The following is a 27,064-nucleotide window of genomic DNA, read 5'->3' as shown; positions in this document are numbered from 1 at the left end:
TGCATGAGTTGTTTATTTTATCATGACCAGTGATAGGATGGATATTTATCCTAGTAAAACTATTTTGTCTACGCTAGAGTGTTTAAATTAGTTTTGTTGAATTTCCTGGGTTAACAAAGTAAAGTCAATAGGTTTCTAGTGGGACTTAACTGGTTGGCAGAGCATGGTTGTTGGATCAAAGTCAGGAACCCAATGCCAATGGTGTCAACTACATGTTTATCATTTTTAAATCAATTCAGTTATCATGACATACTCACAGTAGTGCAAATACTTGTTATGTGATGTTGTACCAGCTGGAGGACATGACCACTGGGGAGTCATGGAGCATCCGCAGTTTCACATTAAATAACTACATACTAAATACTTTTAGATGCATGATAGGTGCACACTGCATTTTTAAATGTCAGTAACGAGAGTATCATGTGACTTTGTGTTACATATCCAGACACTTTAAACTTCATCAAATCCCAATTGAAACCTACAGATGTCGCATATGCTATATAGATATTGGCGTTAGACTTCGTTTGGGTGCATTTTCATCTTACCAGAATTGATTAGTAGAATGTGAAACGCCCGTATCATAATAATTAGACATATGGGACACTTGACCTACACCCAACAAATAAAATTCTAACAATTACTGGATCTAAGCCCTGCCCCATGGCCCATGAGCTTTCTGAAACAAGCAACATTAAAGTAAATTATGCTGCAACTTAGATGATGAACACGATTCCTTATTTTCTACGTGACTCACCTACGCAATTTCTCTCCATAGCGCGGCTTACTGTTTTAGCTTTTTATACTTTTGGCCTCAATTACATGGTCAACTTCGCAAGTTGTTACTCAGCTAGTATCATCCACTGAAAGATTGTGCACTATCAAAGCTTCTCCACACTTCTTGTCATTTCTCGGTCATTATAATTTTGCCTATATATAAATTATGATTTAAAATCAATAGTAGATCTATACAAAAATATTATATAAAAAAAATTATATATTGATTTAACTTAATTTAATACGTTATATAGATTTTATAATAAAAAGAAATTTAAAATTTAATAAATTACCTTAAATTATGTCAGTATATAAATTTCATTACATATAGATTATATATACCAAATGTCTCTTTAAAAAAACAAATACATTAAAAGAACGACGGAAAAAATAAAAAGGAAAAAATGAAACCAAAACAGATTGGCCGGTTAAGATTCACAAGTCTTCTACTCGTCCACGCGAACACCATGCATGAGACTGAAACGTCGTCCAAATAAAATGATTAGAAGTTCACCAAAATATTAACGAGAATTGCATGATATTATATCTCAATTGCCATGCCCACAGTATTTGAATGAAGGTATATTGCAATTCATAGATTTTGTAAGAACACCATGTTGTTCTTTACCTTTTCTTTTCTTTTTTCTATTTTCTCTTTCTTTTCTAGTTGTTCTACTTATGCATCTACCATGCTACCTGGCCTAGCTCAGGCTTGAAGCTGTACGTCTCGTAAAATGGAACAAAGTAATATTCTTTTATTCGATTAAAACAGTAGCAATGCCTGATCTGATTATTTAATACCGTCAGATTCATTGAATAATGAAATTAAACACGTAGATGGTCTCAATATAAAACCTTCAGTCTCGGGAAAACACAAGGAATACGAAAAAGAAGTCAATGGCCGAAACAAGGTTGGTAATTTATTGATAAGAGTTTGACCAGTAATCTTTAAAATGGATTGTAAAAGTCAATGAGTCGGATGGTTTGGGTGATCTAACTCAGGATTGGTCCTTCTTGCCAGACATAACAGTTTGAAAAAATTGAATTCCACCGAAGGTCCCCATGTTTCTATCTCCAGGCCTACTGATAAAACAGAACGCACGCATCATAAATGGGTATATAGGATGTGCACACATTCCAATGCCATTGGACACATCGTGGGGGGAGAGAGAGAGATTCAAATATTAAACAGATAAGACGGTCACCAACAATCCCACTTACTTATCAGCGACCAAGTTCTGGCCACTGCAAAAATAATAATTGTTAAAAAAGCAAAACATTTATCAGTAGCTGAGGAAGAAAGAAAGGGTGCATGGCAATTGTGTAAAAAAAGAAAAAGTTCTAATTTTTTTTATTTTCTGTAAAGAGACAGAAAAGAAAACACATCTTGAGGCCCGGGGTCATTGTTAATGCTGGCGGTGTGGCTAACCGAATGCTCTAGTCAACTTCCCATCCCTTGTGACGCCTATAAATAGCCCCTGCAGCTTCTTCTCTTCTCCAAAGCCGTTCTCAATCGCCCTAGCTTATTTCTTTCTTACTCTTACGCTTCTTTCCGTTCTAAACATCATTGAAAGAACAAAAACCATGGTGTTTGCAATGGTAAGTCTCAAGCTTTCAAACTGGGTCCTGTACCAGCTCTTAGCCAACTCGTGTTACAAAGCTGCTAGGAAAATGAGAAACTATTGTTTCCTTTTAAGCAACCCATCTCTTATATCATCACAGCAGCCCTCTTTATTTCCTAGCGTGGCCAAATGCAGTTTGGAGGGTAGGGGTTCCGATACTTTGGTTTGTGACATTCAAGGAACCCTCCTAAGGTCCCAGTCCTTTTTCCCATATTTCATGTTGGTTGCTTTTGAAGGTGGTAGCATTGTAAGAGCACTTGCGTTGCTATTATCATGCCCAATTTTGTTTCTTCTCGACTATGAACTTAAATTAAGGGTCATGATATTTATATCTTTCTGTGGGCTAAGGTTGAAGGATATGGAAAGTATTTCAAGGGCTGTTTTGCCCAAGTTTTATCATGAGAATCTTAACCTCCAGGCTTACGAAGTTTTAGCTTCAGCAGGATCAAGGATTGTCTTCACAAGCGTCCCCAGAGTAATGGTGGAAGGATTTCTAAACGAATATTTGGGTGTTTCGAATGTTGTGGGGTCTGAGTTACATACTGTTGGGCACTACTACACAGGCTTGTTATCTGGGTCTGGTTTGCTTGTAAAGCACAGAGCCCTTAGAGAGTATTTTGGGGACAAAAAGCCTGATATTGGTCTTGGAAGTTTAAGCCTCCATGACCATCTCTTCATCTCACTTTGCAAGGTATTCTAAACCTTCCAGGTCTTATGCTCATTCAATTATTAGTTTTGAACAAAGTTAAAACATAATATATATATATAAGGAAAACGTACAGATGTAGAGAATTTTTGGAAATCTTCTACCATTTGACCTATGTACTTGTAATTTCTCTTCCCGGTAACTGATTGCGTTACTTTTTTCCCTGAGTTTACCCTACTCTTATTTTCTTTTATATAACTAATAAATTGCCTCAAAACACTGTCTGATACACTAGGGCCTTGAAGGCAAGGCTTTGTGCAAACATTCCACTTCATATATTGTTAGGTATAACAACTTTTATATTTATTAGATTAATGGTGCATAGAATATGCCTATCGATGAGTGTTTCGCTCTTTCTGTTGTAACAGGAAGCTTTTGTTGTGCACAAGGAGGACAGCAAGATCAGCTGCGCAAACACGTTTATGAGAAGGGAAAAGTGCCCAAAGCCTGTGATATTCCATGATGGAAGGCTCGCTTTTTTTCCGACCCCATTAGCAACTCTCTGCATGTTCATGTGGATTCCACTAGGAATAATTTTAGCCATCTTTAGACTCTTAGTTGGTATCTATCTTCCTTACAAGTTAGCTCTCTTGTTGGGCACTTGGAGTGGTGTTCACCTCGAGGCAAGAGGTAGCGATCCTCCGAGGTCAAATCACAAGAAAGGAGTTCTATATGTTTGTAGCCACAGAACACTATTGGACCCAGTTTTTCTCAGCACGTCTTTAGGTAAGCCTTTGACTGCTGTTACATATAGCCTAAGTAAAATGTCTGAATTCATATCACCCATGAAAACTGTAAGATTGACCAGAGACAGAAAACAAGATGGAGATACCATGCAAAGATTGCTCAGTGAAGGCGATTTGGTGGTATGCCCTGAAGGAACAACTTGTAGAGAGCCATACTTGTTAAGGTTTAGCTCTTTGTTTGCCGAGTTGGCTGATGAGATTGTTCCGGTGGCGATAAACACGCATGTCAGTATGTTTTATGGGACCACAGCCAGTGGGCTCAAGTGCCTGGATCCAATTTTCTTTTTAATGAACCCTAGACCAAGCTATTATGTTGAAATCCTTCCAATGGTACCGAGAGAGCTGACATGTGCTGGGGGGATATCAAGCTTTGAAGTGGCAAATTATATTCAAAGACAACTTGCTGACGCTTTAGGATTTGAGTGCACAACGCTTACAAGGAGGGACAAGTACATGATGCTGGCAGGGAATGAAGGGGTTGTCCACGATCACAAGAGGCCGAAACCCTAGTTTAAAAGCTAGCTCTTACTCGTCTACAGAGATCTTCTTCCTTTCTGTTAATTTTGCTTCGAATTTCTTGTTTTTTTATTCCTAGGGAACCATTTTTTCTGAAGTATATGGCTGACAATTTTTTGTTTCGTCTTACTGCGCAGTACGTAAGACGTTGTGAGAGATTAATATATGTTAGTAATATTGTTGCATAATGATTCATCAGTATATCTATATATATCTGGAGCCCTATTATAGAATGGACTTCAATTGGAAAAATGAATGGTCCGACTCTTCCAATCAAATAAAAGACCTACGAATGCCATTTTCTGGTACGTAAGTAGTTGTGGGATAATTGGCGCCGTACTTTACCCATATATAATATATAGGCATAATTCACTTCGATGTTTTGGAGCTCACATAGACACTTCCCTTCGCTGCGCGCCGAGGTGGGGAGCCTGGCCGGTCGGTATAATGCATGCATGCATGCGTGAAAATTTCTTTTAGAAATCATGACCACAGAATATTTAAGATACATCACCGTTTCCACTTCTATTAATGCAAACGTTGCAAAGGAGATTAGGTGAAACCTGCTTTGTGGGAGAATTATAAACGCATTTATTGGAATCTTTTAACGTAAAGGCCAGAATAATTATTTCATTAGCTTCGTCACGGTTGTTATCTAGTCTCGAACCAAACCACTTACAGACAAAAGAACCTGTACGTGTTGATCAGTAGAGTGAACTTTTTTGTTTATCTTGAAGTAGTAAAAGATTAACAGTACATATAAAACTGTGTCTGCGCATGCATGCTCAGTCATAAAGGTTTTCTTCTGATCCACGGCCTATTTATTTGAAAATATGATATTAGGGATACTATTAAATGTGGATATATGGCAATTGACGGCCGCTATATATTCTTTTCTTTAATTATTACTCATGGGACTTTAATTAATTTCTCTACTTTTACGTATACATGCATAGAGATGAGTGCATGCAATATTTGATATTCTAGCGGTGGTGTGATCAAGTCTTCTGGACATGCAATGAATGATACGATAAATGCCAAGTCATGAAATTTAATGTACATAGTCGACATCTGATCTGTTTTCCTGTTGGATGCCCACAGAAAAACTTTCATGGTTCCGGGTAGGTACTTCTCTTATGTTCATTAATGTGATAATCTTAAAAAATATAATTTAATTTACAAGCTGCTTTATTATTAATTTATAAGTTGGTATGATATTAGCAGAAGATCATGGCCGGCCTTAATTGGTACTTGAGCAGTACTTGTAGTGTTTGTAAGTAATGGCTTAATAATTTGCGCCTGCAAATTCATCTTCACGCTTGTTGAAATAGAGAGGGTTTTGGAGAATCATATGAGTATATATTTCTTTGTGTAAAACTATAGAAAGTAGAAAATACAATGAAGAAGGAAAGATTCTAACCTAACATAATTACAAGAAATTAAGAATATTATCACAATATTCTAAGAATATTAGGTATAATATAAGATACATATATATACAGTACTAACATTCTCCCTCAAACTCATGGTGCTTAAGTCAACTAGAGTTTGGAAACAAGATGATTACCAAGCCGACCAAATGGATATGATGTCGTAAAAATGTCAGCAAGATTATATTCAGAGGGGATTGAGTGTAACTGGAGGACACTATGCTGGAGATGATGGCGGATGAAGTGACAATCAATCTTAATATACTTAGTACGCTCGTGGAACACATCATTGTGCGCAATCTGGATGACACTACGATTACCACAGTGAATAGGATAATTTATTGATTGAGGAACACTCACATCTTTCAAAAGCCAGCATAACCACAAAAGTTTAGATATCATATCAGCAAGAGCATGATACTCGGCCTCAGTTCTAGAACTGGCAACAAAGGACTATTTCTTACTACACCATGAAATCAAAGAAGTGTCAATTAATAAACAATAACTAGTGGTGGAGCTACGATCAATGGAATCACCAGCCCAATATGCATCAAAATAGGCCTGTAGCTCAAGAGAGGAGTGTGATAAGAAGTGCAGGCCATGAAACAGAGTGCCCTTGATATAGCGTAAAATTTGAAGAACGGTTGCAAAATGGGTAGATCGAAGTATACTCATAAATTGATTGACCAGATTAACAGCATATGAAATGTTAGGTTTGGTGCCAAGAAGATAAATTAGACTACTCACTAACTGTCAATAAAGTGTTGCATCGGAAAGTGGGAACCATCAATGGCCAGGAGTTTAATATTATACTCAAGTGGACAAGTGGCTATCTTGCTATCTATCAACCTAGTTTTAGAAAGTAAATCAGAGGCATATTTAGCTTGAGTGAAATAATAAACATCCTGACTTGAAGTAACTTCAAGGTTGAGGAAATAGTTAAGGTGTCCCAAATCCTTCATCTCAAAATTCTGACTAAGAAAAATTTGAAAATCTCGAATACTAGCAATATTATCACAAATAATAATCATATCATCCACATAGAAAAGAAGAAGGATAGTACCTGCCCTAGTAGTACGAAGAAAGAGTGCATAATCATATGAGCTAGAAAGAAATTAGCCTTGTTGAGAAACTACTAACTGAAATTTATCAAACCAAGCCGGAGGAGTCTGTTTAAGCCTATAAAGTGCTCGACGAAGATGACAAACTTTATGTGGTGGATACGCATAGCCAAGTGGAGGCTGCAAGTAAACTTCTTTAGTAAGATCACCATCAAGAAAGATGTTTTTAACATCCATTTGAAAGAGTTCCCAACACCAGACAATAGTAACTACAAGTAAAGATCTGACAGATATAAGTCTAGCAATAGAAGCAAAAGTCTCCTCATAGTCAATGTCATACTCTTGTATAAATCCCTTTGCAACAAGTCGAGCCTTGTAGCATTCAACTAATCCATCTGCCTGAGTCTTAATTTTATAAATCCACTTGTATCCCACTGCAACTTTACAAAGAGGCAAGTCCAACAGATCCCAAGTATGGGTTTTGACAAGAGCATCAAATTCATCAAACATAGTTTGCTGCCAAAAAGGGTCAAAATGAGATTCACGATAATTGTTAGGTTCGTGGAGGGTGACAGGAACAAAGAAACAGTGATAATTATGAAGATGAGTAGGAGGAACACTTACCCGACTGGAACGACGAGGTTCAGGGAGTGGAGAAGGCTCAGAAATGGATGGTGTTGTAGGAGGCCCATTAAACGCATCAACTAGATTGGGAGTAGTAATGGAAGAACTATTTGAAGAGTTCAAAATCTTTGCAGAAGAGTCAAGAAATAGAGCAATAGAGGGATTAGTGAATATGAGTAGGTGGGTGGAGGAAGAATGGGAGAGTGTGGATAGGCTAGTAAACGGTTTGTGTTCCCAAACCTCCACGTGACGAGAGTGTAACACCCTTCCTTGTGATAAGAGTTTTAAAAAATGATTTTAAGAAAGAGACAGGAATTATTGTTCGTTTTAAAACTTTTTCTTTTCCTACCCAAGATACAAAAGACTCAGTGTTTAAAAATAAAACAGACTTCTTAAATTAAAGAGAGTTACAGCGGAAAACATTAAATTTTAAAATTTAAAAGTCCTTCCTACTTCCCCTTAAACCATGTCCGTCCTAATGCCTTCTCCTCAGTTCGTTCCTGGGAGAGGCAAACATAAAAACTAAAATGAGTCGATAACTCTTAAGCATTACTTCATACAGTCAAAATATACCCACATAGGTTTTCATTCATGCATTCGTCACTCCATACATACTATACATAAGACCTGCGTTTACTTAAAATGTTACAAGGTGGGGCTTTTCTTAAAAAGGGTTTTCTTTCGTAAAACATTTTCCCATGCCTCATGCCTTCATTTCTTAAAGAGTCTAAGTACACATACATTTTCTTATCACTTTCCTTTAGCTAGACATTACAATCTACCCATTCGTTGGGTACCCATTTATTAAATCATATGATTGTTACGTATTTTCATACATTAAAACTTTCATTCATTCAGTTACTGTAGGCGAGAATCACAAGTGGGACTTATCACCATCACTGCTTACCACCATCCCTACAACTCACATTGTATGTGAAAATCACAAGCAGAACTTACCACCATCCCTACAGTTCCTTTTCTTTTCCTTTATTCTTTTCAATCCATTCATTCATAAACGTCATTTAAAAGCATGAGCTTAAACATCATATTTCAAGGCATCATTTAAAACATCAATTCATGGCATCATATAAAACATCAGTTCATAGGGACATTTAAAACATTTTCTTCGCGTCATTTAAAGCATCGCTTAAAGCATAAGGCATAAATAAGCCTCACATTTTATTTTGTAAAAATGCATCCAATACTTACTACATATGATCATCCATTCGCATGCATACAATTACATACTTGGGGTGGATAAAAAGGGGTTGCCAAGAAGGGTCGTTGCATACATAGACCTTTAAATGTTATACTTAGCATACTTTCACAAAACATCATTCGTGTCATTTTGTAAAATATCATAAGGGAAAAGCATTTCATTTTCATTTTCATTTTCATATCTTTTAAAAAAACTCTAGAAGGGTATGAATATAATACTTACTTGGACTCCATGCATACTCATTTAATGCAGTCCATTCATGTGCATGTCAGATGGCAACCTACATGCATACACAACCTCAACGTCATTCTTCATCTAGTGCATAAGCAACTAAACTAGAAAACACAGACTACACTTCACTTAGACACACTCTCCTTCTATCCCGTCTTCCATGTCTTCCTTATCACATTTCCTCTTTTTAGGACCCACTTGAGTCACATTTTTCAAACTCGGCGTTCTACTTCAACGTCTTATCCTTTAAAGTGAACCTCCACGATTCACCTTAGGGTTAAGACACTAGTATCTTCATCTTACCTTTCCTATCAACCTCATTTCGATGCCTGACTCAGACCAAGTCATGCATCTCAATCCTAGACAATACACGCGTCACTTCCTCGCTACATCCTAGCCCACACTTCATCCTCATTCTCATCCATGCATGCCACACAGCTTTAAGCCAACTCTTAGGCTTAAATATCATGTACCCATGCTCAGACAAATTACCCATTACATATAGTAAATTCGTCCAGCACACGTGTCTCACTAGATACACATGTACTCTATCTTCTTATCACCTAAGATCAACATACGACACGTTGATCACTTGCTTGTATAAACAAGCTCTATTCTCGAATACCAACTTTCTACTCAACCCGGCTAGCATAACTCTTCATGCTAACCGTCCAACTCATAGTTCATCCCAACACTTAACAAGACAAGACTCCATTCAAGCTACATCTCCATCATGTCACATAGCTCAAGACTAATCCCAAGCTACATTCGTGTTATCCACCACTTCACCTAGCATCACGCCATATCACTTTTACACCAACTTCTAACTCATCACGTGCTCATGCCACTACGTGACATCCCATCAAGTTTCCTCTACATCACTCTTACACCATTCCATGACTCCACAGTACTCTCTGCCATACCCAACTACACCGTGACACTAGTCCTATGGCAGGGTTACATCACAACTACTTTGGAACACTATTCCACAGTTTTTTACACTACACAACATGCTTTACACTTCTCAACTACGCAATCATCCGAACCTTCGTGACACACCACATGGTGCATCACGACTACTTCACACAAAATATATGCCATGGGTACTCCTTTCAATTTACACTCCATTCTACATCATGTAGAGTACACTCCACATGTACTCCTTTCACAACACACTACATCATACCACCACTATAGCGTATACTTCACACCCACACTTCACATTACAACTACACAGTGAACTCCATGACACAATATAGTCCATAACATCCAACTAAATAACTTCACATAAATAATGAGGAAATGGAGGGAGGGTTATACCATCGTTGAGGCTAACCCATACATTGCTCGCTATCCGACACGGCCAGGGGCATCGAAAGCCACTAGCTTGGGAGGCAAATGCTCCATCGTGGTCACTTTTGTGACCTCAAAATGAGGCTATTTAGGAAATTGGATCTAGGGTTTCTCAAGTAGATCTAGGCTTTGGCAGGTTCAACATGATTCTGGAGGGTGGTTGACATAGTGGATAGTTCATGGGTGGCGGCTAACACAGTGTACGGTGGCGGTTAGCCACGTACAATGGCTATTTAGTGTGGTTAGGGGCTGTTTGGGCATGCGGGTTGGTGGATCTGGAAGGGGTGGCCATGGGGATGCTTATAGTAGTCCTTTGGTGGCAGTGTGAGGTGTAGCATGGTAGCACCATGCGTTCAAGGGGCTTGGCCATGGGTCTCTAAACTAAAGAAAGGGAGAGGGAGAGCTAAGGGACTTGGCTGGGCATGGAGGAACTTGGGAAAGGTGCGGTGGAGCTGTAGTGGCATTGTGGTGGTGCACAGTGTGGGCACGGCAATGGATCTAGCCGTGTAAGAGAGAACCCATGAAAGAGTGAGAGAGGCTTGAGGGGTAGATCAGGGAGAGGATGGTTGGATTCGGTGGTTGGGTTCGCCGAAGGTTGCTGGGAGGTGGTTTTGTGGCATGAGGGATGGCGTATGGCAGCAGATGGAGGAGAAACCGTGAGAGAGGCTGCTCGTGTGAGAGAGCAAGGGAGCTATCGTGGGGTGGTCGTCGGAGTGAAGGGAAGCTGGTGTGGTAATCGATCATGCTGTAATGTGACGCATGGCAGGGCTGGGCTAGAGAAGAACTTGGTTGAAAAGGAGAGAGGGTTTCCGTCGGGTGCAAGGGAAAGTGAGGGAGAAAAAGCTAGAGGCTTGGGTATTTAATCCCAGCCCCTCATCTAGGATCCCTAAGCTAGATCCAATGATGGACAATTAACACTGATTTAAACTAAGTAAATTGAGAGAAATTAAATAGAAATATAATTTAAACTGAACTTTAGCTTATAAAATATAATCTTTCATCATTAAATAAATGATGAAGTTTTGCTAAATATGTTTAAGAGAATAAAACTATCTAATTAATTGGAGTTTTCAACATAATTTAAATCTCATAATAATTTTTAGAAACTAAAATCATTTAGATAAAATGACTTGCTATTATTATAATATTTTTAGAGCTTTAAAAAATGTTATAATTGTCTTTCTTAAAATCAGACTTGGTTCAATAATACTGGAAATACCCCATTTAAAATATGAGAAAATCTACTTGCACCCGGAGTTGGGAACCCCCTGCGTACCCGAGCGTCAACTTATATAAAAGTGAAACGGTGCGTTTGATTTTTGGTTTATGAAATGTGAAAGAAGCGAAACCCATAGAACACCCCTACAGCAAGCTTCCCAAATGCCCCACTAATGACTACAAGTGCTTCTCATCTTTTTCTGGTCAAACAAGTTGCCCCACCATTTAAAACAAATCAGACGGTACCTCAAGGGAGCAGAATGACCCACAGATGATTCATCTTCTTTGATAGCGTCTTTGAGCTCTTCTTCTTCGTGGTCCACCAACACTCCGTACTTGAATTGCTACGATTGGAAGCTGAGAGAACCTCTTCATTTTCATCTTCCATGGAAACCCCCTCTCCTCCTTTTTCCCCAAGGTTCTTTAGTTTAGACATTACTGTGCAAACTTAAATCTAAAGGAATTTGACGGTAAAATGTTTGCGAGCTTTTTGTGAAGATTTCTATTAGGGACTGTCAGGGACCATGAAAATGGATTTTGGGCTTTAGTGCTTTTAAGAAGTTGAATGACGAAGGGTTGAAATTGGGCCATTTGGTAATGCTTGGGTTCCTTTGATTTCTCTTTCGTTTTGAAATCGGTTTCCAAATTGTTTTTTTTTTTTTCCTTCTTCTTCTTCTTCTAAATAATATTAATATTATTATTATTTTAATAATATATTTACTGACCCACGTCAGCGAGTCCCCAAAAGGTACCCAAGAGCGGGTACCTGTAGCAGAGCACTTAAAATATTTTTAGGACATTTAAAATACACAAGGGCTTTAAAACACTAGAATAACTTTACAAATTACTTGATATCTTTAAAAACACGCCATCAAGGTTCAGCTAGTAGAATGAGACTTGTGACCATTAGAGAGAGAAAGGAGCCGGTTGTTACAAAGAGACTTGAAGACGTTTGGTGACAGGGTCATAGCAACAATAACCTTTTTGAATTAAGACATAACCAAAAGCAGGGTTCAAGTCCACCCCTAAGTGTCATGCATGCACTAGGAATGGGGCTTTTCTAGAAGAATGTGATGATGATGAAGATGAAGGATTTGCATGGTAAAGGGGCGCAAACACCAAGATTCTAGAAGAATCTCTGTGGGAAGAGGAAGAACAAGTGGGTGGCTAGGGCTAGAGCCACTCACATGCCACTTGCCACTTGATAACCATGCACACACCTAACCCTAGGTTTTGGTTTAGGGATTTTGTAAAATGACATACATGCCCCAAAAGTTCATTGAACCAAGACACAAAAGGAGGATGCAAAGAGACTTTTAGGGCTTCAAATGGGGGCAAGAAGATGCCACTTGTCATGCATGATGAAGAATCTTTTAGTTTTCACAAAGCAAGGCCATGATCATAAGGGAAGTGAAGGGCTTTGGCCAAAGGAAGAGAGCACGCTACATGGCGCACATGTTTAGGCTCTTTAGCAGCCAATGAAGGGTTTGTGTGGAAATTGAGGGGCATATAAATGGGGTAGAAGCCAAATCCCAAGGGTCTTTTCTTTTGGGAGCCATTTTGGTTTTACACTTGCATCTCTCCATTCTCTCTTACACAACCAACCTAGGAGGGACTTGTCTCTTCACTTTCTCACATTTTCAAATATACTTTCCCACACTTTCTCTTCAAACAAATGTCATTCCCATCTCTCTTCTCTCTTGTCACAAGCAAGGAAAGAAGTTAAGAGCCATGTTTTCAAGGAAGGAGCCACACGGTACAACCCTAACTCCCACTACCCACATAGACATGCACACACTCAAACACAAGGGGTGATGGGGTCTCAAGGAGCTCCATTTCAAGGGAGACACCACCATCACACAAAAAAATTTGATCTTACTCTTACATGTTTTCTTGGAAGAAACTAGGGTTTTCCCTAGGGAGAGGCCGAAAATTAGAAGTTAATAATCTTTATCCTATTTCCAAGGAATCTCGGCCATGATCCACATTATGCACATCATACCTATGCCATGCACACACTCACATGCCCAAGACCTAGCCAAGGTTAAGGGGAAACATGACCACCTTTCAACCAAGGGCTTCTAGGCTAAATGCTTGGAGTGCCTCCACGAGCAAGAAAAACCCTAGCAACTTCACACATGTTGCATTAGGATTTTGTTTTCTTTTTTCTAATTAGTTAAATCAATCTTTTTATAGATTTAAGTGGTAGCCCCTAGGTTGACAAAGTATTGTCAGTGTACCTCAAATAGATCCTTGTGAAAAGGATATCGGAGCAGGATGGCACCTAAAGCTAGTGGGTACCACATGTATTTATATGTGGTGAAGGAAAAATGGTGAGCTGTTGCATGGTAAGGACTATGACATAGTCATCTCAGTCAAGTAGACCATTGGATGATGCAGTAATTAATGGGGAACCAAAGGTGCATAGAGGAGTCTTGAGGTATCCAAACTACATGTTACAAGAAGTGAACAAAGCAATGAATTAAAGATGTGTTACATGTATATTTTAAATGTGAAAAAATGAAAAGATGTTTTATGGAAATGTCAAATTGCAAGAACCAAGTTTTGTGTCAAGTACATGTCCATGCATTCATTTCATGGTTTGCCTTTATATGCCTATGTTATCTATTTATGTTGTCTGTTTACTTAGTAAAATTTCTCAAAATATCACCATGGTAGTTCCACTACCACTCCCAACCCAGAATTGTAGAAGTTGTTACAAGACAGGAGACTAGATATAGGGAAGCGCAAGAAGCCAGCACCCTAGAGAGTCAAGGAGGCCTTGAAGAGCCTTGAGCCCTCGATGAAGCCATTCTTAGTGGAGAGGCTAAAAGCCACTGATCAGTTCATAACTAAAGTGATGCAGCTCTTTGAGGAGCTAAGAAAGATAATCAACAAGGGCAAGGCAACGAGAGAAGGCCTTGTAGAATTTTGAGATGGATCTTAAAAATTTGTAGTAAAAAAGGAATTATGCTTTACTTTTGGAGATCCCTAATGTTTTTGGGAGATATCACAACACTCTTTATTTTGAGGAAATCTGAACAATGAAATCTTTTGGCATGTTTAGCTTTTATGGTATCATGGTATTTTGCAAAATTGCTCTAAATCTTACTTAGATTTACATGAATTTCTGCTATGATTTATTATATACTGCTAGAGTACAATAGGTGCATTGCATCTTAACAGTCATGTATATAGCCTTGAATTATATGTCCCAACACTTCAGTCATCGTCTAATCTTAGGCGGGGGCTGGGGGCATCACACCATTCGAGATTATTAATAGATCTGCAATCGAGACTACTTTCAAGACATGCATTCAAATCTAAACCGAATTGCACATTCTTAAGTTCAACCTCATATAAATCAATCAAATCTTCATTATCATGCCATAAATGAAAGCCTAACATGTTAGCCTATCACCCAATAAAAAGATAAGGTAGGGTTACTCACCAAACCGTAGCCTTTGAGATACTCAAGAGTCAATTCCCTCCAAGGTGCTCACTCTAGCTTCATGGTTTTACTCCTCTCTCACACTAAGAGTGTTTTGCTGTCAAGAAGACTAAGGAAATGCTTGAGGAAGGTGTGGCAAGAAGTGAGGGATGAAGAGTGGTATTTATAGGCTTCAGTTGAAGAAGGTGGAGGTGCAAATGGATGGAAGGCTACACAGTTTTGCTAAAGTGAGGTGAGTGTGATTGGTGGAGTGCATGCTTGGGTTTCTAGCTTGAATAATTGAACAACTCGCTTGCTTATCCCACGGAAAATGACAATATGAAGGCCATTGGTGTAGAGGTTGAATGATTTCTAGAGTTGGAACAGGAACCACATAATTTCTTCAATATAAATTGAATGCATGGCTGGCGGTTTTGGCTTTCCAAAGCTATCCAATTTTGATGATCATTTGTCATACCTTTGTGGTCTGTTTTGATCAAATAGTAAACACTATTTAAGTAGCTTTTCCATGTGTGTATTAAGGTATGAATGGTTTCCATTTGGTTTAGCTTGAGAAGAAAGTGAAGAGAGGGTTGAATGGGCATAAGTTCAGCCAAAATGAGCACATGGTTTGCCACCAAAGTGTCCATCGGTTTTGATCATTGTTTGGGCAGAATTCTAAGGTGTCATGAGGGTGGTTTTATGAAATGTTTCCAGAGATAGAGATGATGCTAATGGCATGTGAAGAGGGCTGATTTTGTTATAGAAAATGTTTGGAAAAACCATTGGAGGTTTTAGCTACATGCTTCACTTCCTAAGTGGAATAGTTTCCTACTTTAAGTGATTATGAGAGCTGTTCTTGGCTCCACATTAGGTCTGGATTCTATAGGTTTAGGTGATGTGATAAGGATTGAATGGGTTGCAGAAAAGTTCTTGAGAAAGTTGTTGAAAAGCCAAGGTTTCAATGGCTTGTTCTATGGGTGCATTGGTTGCACTTGTTGTGCCGATTGGTGAGCTTCAATGGCATTGACATGCCTTTTCTTCAAATGACATCGGCTGGATTTTTTTAATATTCTTGGGTTGCCTAAGAGTGACGCAACATAGGAGGAAAAGAAGAAAATTTCAAATAAAAAATCATGAAGAAGAGAACTAGAAGAAAGCTTGGTAAGTCATCATGTTTAAGTTACTATTCATGTCAATTATGAGGGGTTTTGTAAATATAAACCTAAACCCAAGTTGGAGATCTAACCATGGTCGGAAAACAACCCTAGGGGAATTTGGGATGGTTTCAAGAGAGTGAAAACCAATGGTTTGATGTCAATATGCCCTATTTGCAATAGTGAAATAAGAGTCCTAAGCTTTGTCTTCAAGTGTTGAAATCTCTTTGGGCCACATATTTCTAAGGATTTAAACCATTATGTGGGCCTTGAAATGGTCCTTTCCTTTGTCCTCAATAGCTCACTAAGTTGAGCCTTAGTCTTGGGTCTCCCTAAGTTGGGCCTATAGTCTTGGACCTATCCTTGGCCCTCTATCTTATTAAGCTCAAACGCTTATTATAATCAACTGTGGGCCTTCTTCAAATCCATCTAATTCACTTAGCTTCCTATGGACCAAATTCCAAGCCCATTAAGGTAGCAAGTTTCCTTCATGCCACTTGTCATCCTACTATTGGCCTCTTGGCACTTATTTCCTAAAAAATCTACATTGCTCTAAAGTTCTAAGGAAAATACTTACTAAACCAATGGTGGAAGTTATTTTGTCAAATCATGATCCAAAAGTTGTTTTTCTTTAATGATCCTAAATTCCACTTGACTATGGTCATGGGATACTATTGTCTAATACTTGTTGCCTTTAGGTGGGGTGTTACACCATGATAGTGTCACTAAGGTTTTGCTCATCGGAACCATAGATTTTGATATAAATGTAAGCCATGTGGGATACGTCGTGACTTATGTATATTACTTTTGTTGGGTGAGTTTTTTTCAAATCTCTAATACTCACAATTCTAGTTTTTTATTAGTAACATTTTTTCTACTGTGATTTTATACACCTGTGTGCTTAACATACGAGCACACAAGACTTCCATGTTGCATTAAGGGATACAACCTGTGTGGTAGGTATCTTGGGCACCGCGATTCCTCATCAAGCCACAATCGAGGTTCAGGGGGTTGGGGTGCCACACCATAGGCTATTTGGTGGCATTAACTCTTGCATTCATTTTTATCCCCAACAGTGCCCCCACACTCTCAAGGTTGACTTATCTTGCTAGGAAAGCATTGAGAATCCAAAAATTAGTCTCACCTGTCATCTTCATCTTCTCCTCTCCCTTCATTTTTTTCCAATTCACCATTTCACACTGCCTATGGTTCCACGCATCCCTTGATTTTCTTCATGTTGTTTAGGCTTGACCCACCTTGTAACTTCAAACCCCCTAGCAAGAAGTATTCTTGGTGTTTTTAAGGAAGCCTTAACAAAGCAAGCTCTGGGAGGTGCCACCAATTTTGGTGAATCCTTATGATTCGTGAGCTTTAGGATGTACCCCCAATCTGGTGCATCTTTACTAGTTGTGAGCTTTGAGATGTACATCCCCATCTCTTGGTGCATCTTTGAGGGTTGGAGCCTTGGGACGTACCTCCAAGTCTTGTTGCATCCTTGTGGGTTCCAAGTTTTGGGGTGCACCCCACAAGCCTTGGTGCATTCTTAAGGGTTGTGAGCTTCGGGATGTACCTCCCAGTCTTGGTGCATCCTTGCAGGGCTGTGATGTCAATGATTATCATGGTTTATAGGGCAAAGATGGCCATAGCCTCCCGAAAAAAGAGGGTGTGGTTGCTGAAATCTTCCTAATGCAAACTCGAGGGAAGGGTCTAGAAGCTTGTACCTATCTTGCCAAGGCAAACTCGAGAGAAGGGTGGGCGCAGTTCCTACAGTCTTCCCAAGGCAAACTAGATAGAAGGAGCGTGTGGTCCTCATGGTCTTCCTAAGGTAACCTTGAGGGAAGGAGTTTTGAGCTGGAGTCGTCTTCCCAATGCAAAGTTAAGGGAATGATGGTGTGATTTCCATGGTCTTCTGAAGGCAAACCCAAGGGAAGGATGCGTGAGCTTGAGCCATCTTCCCAAGTTAAAATTGATGGAAGGAGGGCATGCTTGCCATAGTCTTCTCAAGGCAAACTCAAGGGAAGGATGCGTAGGCTTTAGCCATCTTCTGGAGACAACCTCAAGGGAAGAAGGGCATGGTAGCTACAGTCTTCCCAAGGCAAACTCGAGGGAAGGATACATAGTCTTGAGCTGTTTGGTGGAGGAAGGGTGAAGATGTTCTTCATTGTCCAGAGCAAGGACATCGTGGATCCAAACTTCTAAGTCTTGTGGCTTGATCTCGGTGCTTTTGCTCAATTCATCTTTGGCCTTGCTGATGGGGTTTGGTGAGCACTATAAGCTCCCAAGCACTTTGGTTCAAAGACTGCAAGCTCTGCTGCTAACGGAGGTTGTGAGCGCTAAATTTCCTAAGCTCATGAGCACTTTGGTTTGACGTCCAATATGCATTTGACATCTTGAGGTGGCTAGTTCCTCTTCCTACCGAGATAGCGAGTAGTTTGACATCCTGTAGAAATGAGACTTCTTGGATTTGAGAGTAGGTTGTGAGCCGTTCTTCCTTGGTTTGCATGTATTTCGATGCTGAGGTAGGAGCTCCTCTACATCCCGAGCTTTACAAGCAATTTGGCGCCAAGGTTGCAAGCTCAACTATGCATCAAGATTTTTGAGCTTTTTGCTTCTAGTGGTTGCAAGCAATTACTTCCCAAAGTTATGAGCCCTTCACTCACCAAGTCTACAAGATATATCTTCCTAAGGTTTTGAGCTCCTTGAATTTCTAGGGTCATGAGCTCCTCTTCCCCTGAGGTTTGCGGAAACTTCTCTTCCAAGGTTGTGAGATGGTCTACATGTTAAGCTTGGCAAGCATTTGTGTGTGAGCTCACATGCTCCTCTACATCCCAAGCTTGAAGAGTACTCTGCATCAAAAAGTTTCCAACATGTTGGTTTTGAGGTTCTTTCGAGGTCTCCAAGACTTTCCTTCCCAAGGTTACAAGCTCCACACTTCTGGTATCTCAAGCTCCACACTTCTGAAATATCAAGTTCCTCTATTGTAATAGTCTTTTGAGCGCTATGCTTCCTCTGTATAGAAATAGCCTCTACTTTTAACATGGTCTTTCTTGGAAACTCCTATCCTTTCTTTGGTGGCTTCATCTCCTTTCACATGTTCATGTGGGGGTCATGCAACCTTTGGTTCAGAGAACAATGACTTGATCTCCAGAACAATGCAAAATTGTTAATGCATTTTTCGATCACGGTTAAATGCCCATAGCATGGTCAAATGACTCTCTCATCTCATGCAATAGTCTGTAGTGGTGATGCACTCAAGACTCTCTCATTCATAGCTTGCTTAATCATAAATAACCAAAAATAAAGGAGGGTGGTGTTTACAAGGTTTTAGCACTGGGGCTTACGTCTATGGATTTGAGGTGTAAATTCACTATAAGCATATTTTCATACAAGCTCTCCATCCTCATAAAGCTCTCTATAAGTGCTCTCGTGGAGCTATCTCTAGTCCTCGATTTCTTCTCTAGAGCTCTCTGGTCTTCATCCTACAAGGAAAAGCTAAAACCAAAAGAAGTCATTTCTCTATTTCTATCCTCCCCTCTAGGGACAAGCACGGTCAGGTCCAGGTGATGGACATCCATCATTTTCCCTAACTAGACCGGATCGGACATCCCTAAGGATCGGACCGATAGTTATAGGTCCGATCCAGTCTGGTTCAGTAGGCCCAACCCATTTTTTTTAAAATTGATTAATAAAAAAGAATTATTTAAAATAATGAATTAAAATTAAGTGATTTATTAAATGAGAATTACATAATAAATTATACAATTATTAATATATACTAATACTATATATTATAGTTATACATTAAAGAATATAATAATACATTGATCTAAATATATATAGTTATAGACTTAGTACCAATACTATAACTAATAATTATACAAGTAGTATTACTAATATACTATATGTTAGTGATAAATTGGTAATAGTATATTAAATAATACTCTATATAGTTATAGTGATTTAATACTAACATATTAAGTTAACTATATTAATACTATTATAAATTTATACATATACTATAATTTATACCATAACTCTTATAAATTATTAGTAAATCAGGTCTGCTTTGCAACGATCTGTCTGTTGCTAAGCCATTAATAGCATCCAATAGAAGTCTTCCATGTCAGCAATTCCATACAAAAATCATAAGGATCAACACCGGATAAAATTAATATTGTTGTAGAAAACATAAAAACCATAACCTCAGTTGAAATAGCCCCTCACAAATTTCAGACCACCACCGCTGGCTACAAGATTCGTCGCCCGCCCCTACGTTTTGCATCGCCCACCAATTCTGTTGTAACACCCAGATCTTGTGTGAGGCTATTTTTAAAAAAAAAATTGAATTTTTATTATATGTGCAAAAAACCTATTTGAGTTTTCAAATATTTTTTTTTAATTTTTTTTCTAGACTATGGGCCTAAAATCTCTCTTTTGGTAAAATTCTTTTAAGTTAAAATTCTTTTATAGGCTGATATGATTTTTGAACAAGTTGGATTTTGTTTTTTTTAACTTTGAGTCGAGGTCCAAAATTCATAATGGAGACTATTTATTTATTTATTATTTTCATCACTTTATTTCCACCTGTTGGTCAAGATCACGCACAGCCCCATAGACTCCACTTCATGCACGCTTCAATCATGTCCGGTTTCCTCTTCACACACGTCTCTTTCCCTAAGGTTTATTTTTTTCGGTTCCCTATTTATACTACGGGTAGATGTTCTTGCATGAAGAAACCTCAAGCCACAACCTCCCTCCGCGTAGCAGCCACCATCCCAGGATCGAACCTGACCTACACCTTAGTAAGATGCCATGATCCTTTCAGCCTTCTGCTGCTGCACCATGACATTCAGACCGAGACAAAGCCACGAAAACTCAGCCCATTGTCTCCTATTTTTAGCACCCGAAACTGAGCATCCACCTCTCCTTTTGCCAACCACTGCAACCCACTACCGCTACACCACCTTGAGGTAGCCTTTGTCCAGCCATGCAAAACCATAGTCAGGCCAACTATGTCGCGTCTCCTCCCTCAGATCATCGCCGTGTGACCCAGCTGAACAACCCAGCCCTCCCGTGATCCATCTCAAGCCATGTCAGCCCCTATTTTCCCTCACCAAAACAGAGCACTACAGCCGTTGTGTGCAGCTCCTCCACTGTCGTTCGACTGCTCAACCTCGAAGCCCACGATAGTACATGCGTGCCACCCCAGGTCTACCATTTTTCCCTCTCGATTTCTCTTCCTTCCACGTCCTCTCCCTGCCTCCCATCACGTTCCCTTTTGCCCAATGTTATGCTACCAAGCTGTGCTGCCGCGTTGACCTCCTTCAACCGCTGCCCAGCCCCTGCTCAGTCGCACACCTCCTTCTCTCTCAGTATGAAATTCTTCCCTTGATCGCACGGATTAGTCTGAAGAGAAGTTTTTTTTTTGGAAAGGAAAGTTACCATTTTATTCAACTTAAAGACAAAGAAGGAAACATATTACAATTGGGCTGAATGACCATTGTAGATGATCCCTCAGGAAGTTCTAAGGCTTCCTTAGCTAGACAATGTGCTTTTTGATTGCCACTTCTCTTAACAAAAGAGATATGGACTTGTACAAATCGGGCAAGAAGTTCTCTAGTATCTGACATAACCAGTCCTACACTATCCCACCTTTCCTTGTGGAGATTAAGTCCTTGGACTAACTGAAGAGAGTCACCCTCCAAGATCACTGAAGATAGGTTCAATTCAGACGCAAACATAGCAGCTTGAAGCCCTCCAATTGCCTTTGCCAGTAGGGGAATAACAAAACCATCCTTAGTCACCTTTTTAGTTGCTACTACACCACCTACGTGATCTCGAGCTACCAATCCAATTCCCACCCTATCATGAGCTTCACTCAATGCTGCATCCCAGTTTATCTTGACTACTCCCTCAGGAGGTGGGATCCAACTTGAGGCATGATTGGTGTGAATCCGGGAAGTTGATATAGGAACCACCTGAGCCACTTTGAAGTCATCAAGTTGATGAGCAGCATTCTGTGCTAGTGCTTTAGGATGTAAGAATGATCCCTAAAAAACGAATTTGTTTCTTCTCTGCCAGATGCCCCTTGCTGTCATAGCAAAAACCTCCATTGTTTGTAAATCACATTGGTCCTTTAACCATTCCACTATCTCCATGAATCTCTCTGCCCTCACAGAGCTTTTTTGTAGTGTTATTGGCCCATTGCTCCACACAACCATGGCTAAGGGACAGTTCCACAATATATGGCCAACTATCTCTTCTAAAGTGCAACAGATTGGGCCTAAAGGACAGTCCACTATTTTCTTCTTAAAGAGATTTAGCATACTTGGTAATGACTCTAAGTAGGCTCTCCATACAAAGACTTTAACTGCATTGGGAACCTTAAGTTTCCATAAACAAGTCCAGTTTTTAAAGTTTAGTGCTCCACTCGATGACTGACCCCTCTGATCTGCTATGAGTTCCTTCTGCAGATGATATGCACTTTTCACTGAGAATCCTCCATCCTTGGTGCCTAACCACATAAGTCTATCCTCTGCCCCAGATGAGCTCACATGAATCCTCTGAATGACAGCAGCATTTTCAAGACCAAGCATTCTTAAAATCTTCTCTCTATTCCACTGCTTGGTATCTGCATTTATCAGTTCAGCTACCTTAGCTTCCTCATCAAAGCATTGCCCTTGGCCTTGAACCAAAAAGGATGATGGTTGAGGTAACCATCTATCCTTCCAAATCCTGGTCTCCTTACCATTGCCTATTCTCCACATAGACCCTTTCACAATGAGAGCTCTTGAAACCCAGATGCTACTCCAAATAAGTGATGGTCGAGCCCCCAGTTTGGCTTGAAGAAAATTAGAGCTTCTGAAGTATTTTACCTTGAGAATTTGGGAAGCTAAAGAAGCAGGAAACTGGATGATGCGCCAAGCTTGCTTAGCCAGCAAGGCTATGTTGAAGCTCTCAAACTCTCTGAAGCCTAAGCCTCCTGCTTCCTTAGATTTTCCCATTTGACCCCAAGAGACCCAATGCACTTTATTCACCTTGTCTTGTTGGCCCCACCAGAATTGGTGCATTACTCTATCAATTTCCTTCAACAACACCTTGGGAAGTTTGAAAACTCCCATACAATATGTAGGGAGAGCCTGAATGACTGCTTTGAGTAGAATCTCCTTCCCTGCCTATGAAAGGAACTTTGTATTCCAATTGCTCACCCTATTTCTTACTCTGTCAAGAATGCTTTTGAAGGCATTGTACCTTGATCTTCCCACCAATGCGGGTAGGCCAAGATACCTCTCATAGCATGTAGTGGCTCTTGTACTAGCAATCCTCAGGATGTACTCTTTTGTTTCTGGTATGGTATTGGCACTGAAGTAGATTGCAGTTTTATCTTTGTTAATCTTCATGTAGTCTGAAGAGAAGTTTGTAGTTCAAAAAGTTTACATTTAAATTTACAGGCCTGTTTTCCAAAGAACCCATACCTGTTTGCCTTAATGCCTAGAATACCCCCTTGTCTTTAGGCTGGTTTTTCCTAGGCCATATTTGGTTTTTAATTATTAAAACCACTTTGTGTGGGCTTTGTTTTAAATTTAAGAATTTATCTAAAAAATAAATCAGTTTATAAATCATATTTTTGGTATTATATTGTTTTTAATAGATTGAATTTTAGAAGCAAATAGTAAGAATATAGTTCTATTTTGAACACTTTAAATTTGATTTAAGTCTATTTTTATTAAATGACATTTTGCTAGTACTTATATTAGTGAATATTGATTAATCTGAGAAATGGTTGTTTTCATTTTTTAAGGTTATTTTTCAGTCACTCACTCATTAGGTTGGTTTTTAAGTCTTTTCCAATAAATTATTGGATTTATTTCATTAGGTTTGTTTCTACTTGGTTTCTTTTTATATTTTTTTAGTGTGTTGCGTTAAACTATTTTGAAGTGAATTGTTTTTTAGTTGAATTTAGGTTCGAAATTATTTTGAGTCAGGTAATAGTTTTATTTAAATGACTTTTCATTCTTTTAAAATGTGTTGGATCTTGATTTATTTAAGAGACTGATGTTTGAGTTGGAATTAGGTTAAGTATTTTAAGTGTATAGTTGATGGTTTTGGAAAAAAATGGTATTTGAGGAATTTTGAGAATTTAGGTTCTTAGGTTATTTTAGCATCTTAGGCTTAAATATTGAAATACGTAATCGATTGTAAATTTATGGAAATTATGTGACTATTTTATAGGTGACGATTAATATTTACTCAATAGTGTTAAGGAAATTTTCAAAAGGTTAAGAAGTTCAGGTAAGCGGAGTTTCTATACTAGACTTTGCATAAAAAAAAAAAATGAAACGATGTTGACTTTTAAAATATACATCTTTTGGTTTTTGAAAAAAAATATGAAAAATAACCTCAATTATTTGTTTTAGCATTGCTCATGAATTCTATATAAAAGTAAAAGTATTTTTGTCATGACTGATGTAGTAGACATGAGCTTATTTTCTAGTATTTTGTTTCTAAACTATGCAAAAGAGAGCGAATATAAAATTTTGTGCATAAATTATATTTTTGTGTTCTGAGCTCTGATATAATATGATGTGATTCCTAAAAGATTTTGACATGACATTCTGAATTTGAGATGTGGTTTGTGGATGATGATCTGTTTGACCTACCACAAGTGCTAATAGTAGCTTTTGTTTGGGTTGGTACCAACCGTTTTGTTTTTGATGCACCCATTTTGAAAACTAAGTGGTTTTCTGGTGGGCTTTCCTGTGTGCACACTCGAGGTTCTGAGAATAATAAGGGGAATATTCACATTCTGTTTCTACTCAGTTAGCTACTGAAGTTTGCACAACCCTACCACAGAGGTTAACATATGATCTCTAATATGATATGATGTTCTGGTATGATGATGTTCAGTTATGCTATGCTAAAGGAATTAATTTTAAATGAGAATTTTTTGAAGTTTCACTCTGACATTTTTTGATAACATGTTTCTGCTTCTGCACTCTAAAAATAAAAAGTAAAAATATTTTGTTCGGTATTTTGAATTCTGTAAATGCTCATGTTTGCACACTAATATATATTATTTGCTTACTAAGTTGTTAATAGTTCATCCTTATTTCCACAATATTTTTCGGATGATTTTGGAATAGTTCAGCTAATTAAGGATCAAGATTATGGAATATGGGTGAGATGATTATTTGAAGATATTCTATAGACCATGGGTTACTCATAGAATATCTTCTGAGGATTGGTGGATTTTATTAAAAGAATTTGTAGTATTTTGATGATTTTAAATTTTAGAGTCTGTAAATAATTTGATGAAATATGATTTTTAAATTTCAAGAAGTAACTGGACCGGGGCGTTACATCCTTCACCACCAGCTCAGTCATCACCTATTTCTTTGCCACCTGTTCCGTCGGCCACCAAATAATAGACACCCACCAATATGTAACTATGAATGTGTTCACTTGGGTTTTCCGAGAAGGGAGGCTTCTGTATTTATAGCAGAGAAGGTACCCTTCTGATATAATGACCCAAGGGTGGAGAATCTGGAGCATTTAAGACAGTTAGAAACAGTATGATTGGATGGGATCAAATGGCCATGTTACTGTTGGGTAAAGAAAGTAAACCTCTTGTGGTCCGTTGCTTTGAAAATTGACCTAACACTATTTTGGGATCTTTCCCTGCAGTTGCAGGCTTGCTTCTGGTCTAGTCCAAGGAGAGAGTGGGTGGAGAGAGGGCTGGTTTTTGTGCCAGAGAATGGGAGACCGGGGTGGGGGGGGGGGGGGGGGGGGAGACTGGAGAGAGGATGAATTTTGTTTCCATGGGTCATGTAGTCTACTGGCACATGATAATTAAAATGGACAGCCTATTTGTCATTCACCCATTGGATGGGTGTTGTTTGGGGTTTATTAGACGGGCGGTCAGAAGATTTCCTCTTAGTAAATTTAGTAATTTTCTCCACTATGCGACTAGTTAATAGGAAAACTGGACAATAAATTACGCAAAGTCTTTTTACGTTCCCAGTGGCTGCAACTGCAAGCCCCTGTTATTATATTTAGAGCAAGAAATTTCTAGGTGTTGAACTGCCTTGTATCGAACATTGTCCAATGGTACCTACATTGCACAATGTTTGTCAGAAACTAATGCCGCACCCCCCAATCACTAAGGGTTCTGAGGACACTTTCCCTCAACGACAAGAGTGTTAATTTGTTGACACAAATTCAGTAAGAATAATACTAGATCCCCCGCTGGGGGATCCCGAGCTACCGCTCCCAGCTTTTTATTTTATTTTTTATTTTTTAATGATTAAGAAAAATTTATTTAATATTATTGTAAATTTTTTATATTTTTTTAAATATTTAAAAGTATTAAAAAATAATGTGAAAAAAAAACAATAAAACAAATTTTTTTTTGACCTAGCAGGAGCCCAGTGGTGGCCGTAGCAGCATTCATTCAGTAATATATAGAGTTGTAAATGAGTTGGGTTCGAAAAAAGTAATGAAAGATCAAACTCTCTTCAATTTTCATTCAAACATGCACCCAACTCGATTGTATCGCCAATTTATAGCTTTTGTTTATGAAACAACTCTTTTTAAGAGTTCAAGTCTGTTCACAATTTTCGCGCTTAGTCTAACTGTAACATTATTTTTATTTGCATTGAACCTACTTTGATAAGTATATATGGTCGTTGTAAAAATATAATACTAAATAAAATAATAAACATCAAATTATTTGGGTTTATATGAATTTATACTAGTCGGACCGAATTTTATAGACTATATTGTTTAATAATTAATGTAATTTTATATTTATAAACGACTAATTTAATAAAAGAAACAAGACGGAGTGGAATTTGTGTGAGCCAATAAAAGAGTGAAAATTCTAATTCCTGTTACTACTGTTGCTCCTGGTTATTTCTCCAGCCTTAACATTTGACAAAGTGCTTTAAAAAATAAAAAATAAAAAATAAAAAATAAAAA

The 27,064-nt window shown here is 38.5% G+C and overlaps 1 protein-coding gene across 1 annotated transcript; it reads left to right on the top strand.

Moving 5' to 3' along the window:
• Window positions 1–2,261: 2,261 nt before the first annotated feature.
• LOC122304123 (glycerol-3-phosphate acyltransferase 1) lies at window positions 2,262–4,575 on the top strand. The gene is made up of 2 exons (XM_043116203.1): window positions 2,262–3,087; window positions 3,471–4,575. The coding sequence occupies exons 1-2, from the start codon at window positions 2,359–2,361 to the stop codon at window positions 4,356–4,358; spliced, it is 1,617 nt and encodes a 538-aa protein (XP_042972137.1). The 5' UTR covers window positions 2,262–2,358; the 3' UTR covers window positions 4,359–4,575.
• The last annotated feature ends 22,489 nt before the right edge of the window (window positions 4,576–27,064 follow it).

The sequence above is a fragment of the Carya illinoinensis genome, chromosome 3, assembly GCF_018687715.1.
Source record: "Carya illinoinensis cultivar Pawnee chromosome 3, C.illinoinensisPawnee_v1, whole genome shotgun sequence".
NCBI lineage: Eukaryota > Viridiplantae > Streptophyta > Magnoliopsida > Fagales > Juglandaceae > Carya > Carya illinoinensis.
This window is presented reverse-complemented; position numbering and strand designations above follow the sequence as displayed.

Bases quoted from the DNA above. Each gene is read 5' to 3' on its own strand.
- LOC122304123 (XM_043116203.1), top strand. From the start codon at position 2,359: ATGGTGTTTGCAATGGTAAGTCTCAAGCTTTCAAACTGGGTCCTGTAC. The intron at 3,088-3,470 runs GTATTCTAAACC...CTGTTGTAACAG, and splicing joins TCTTCATCTCACTTTGCAAG to GAAGCTTTTGTTGTGCACAA.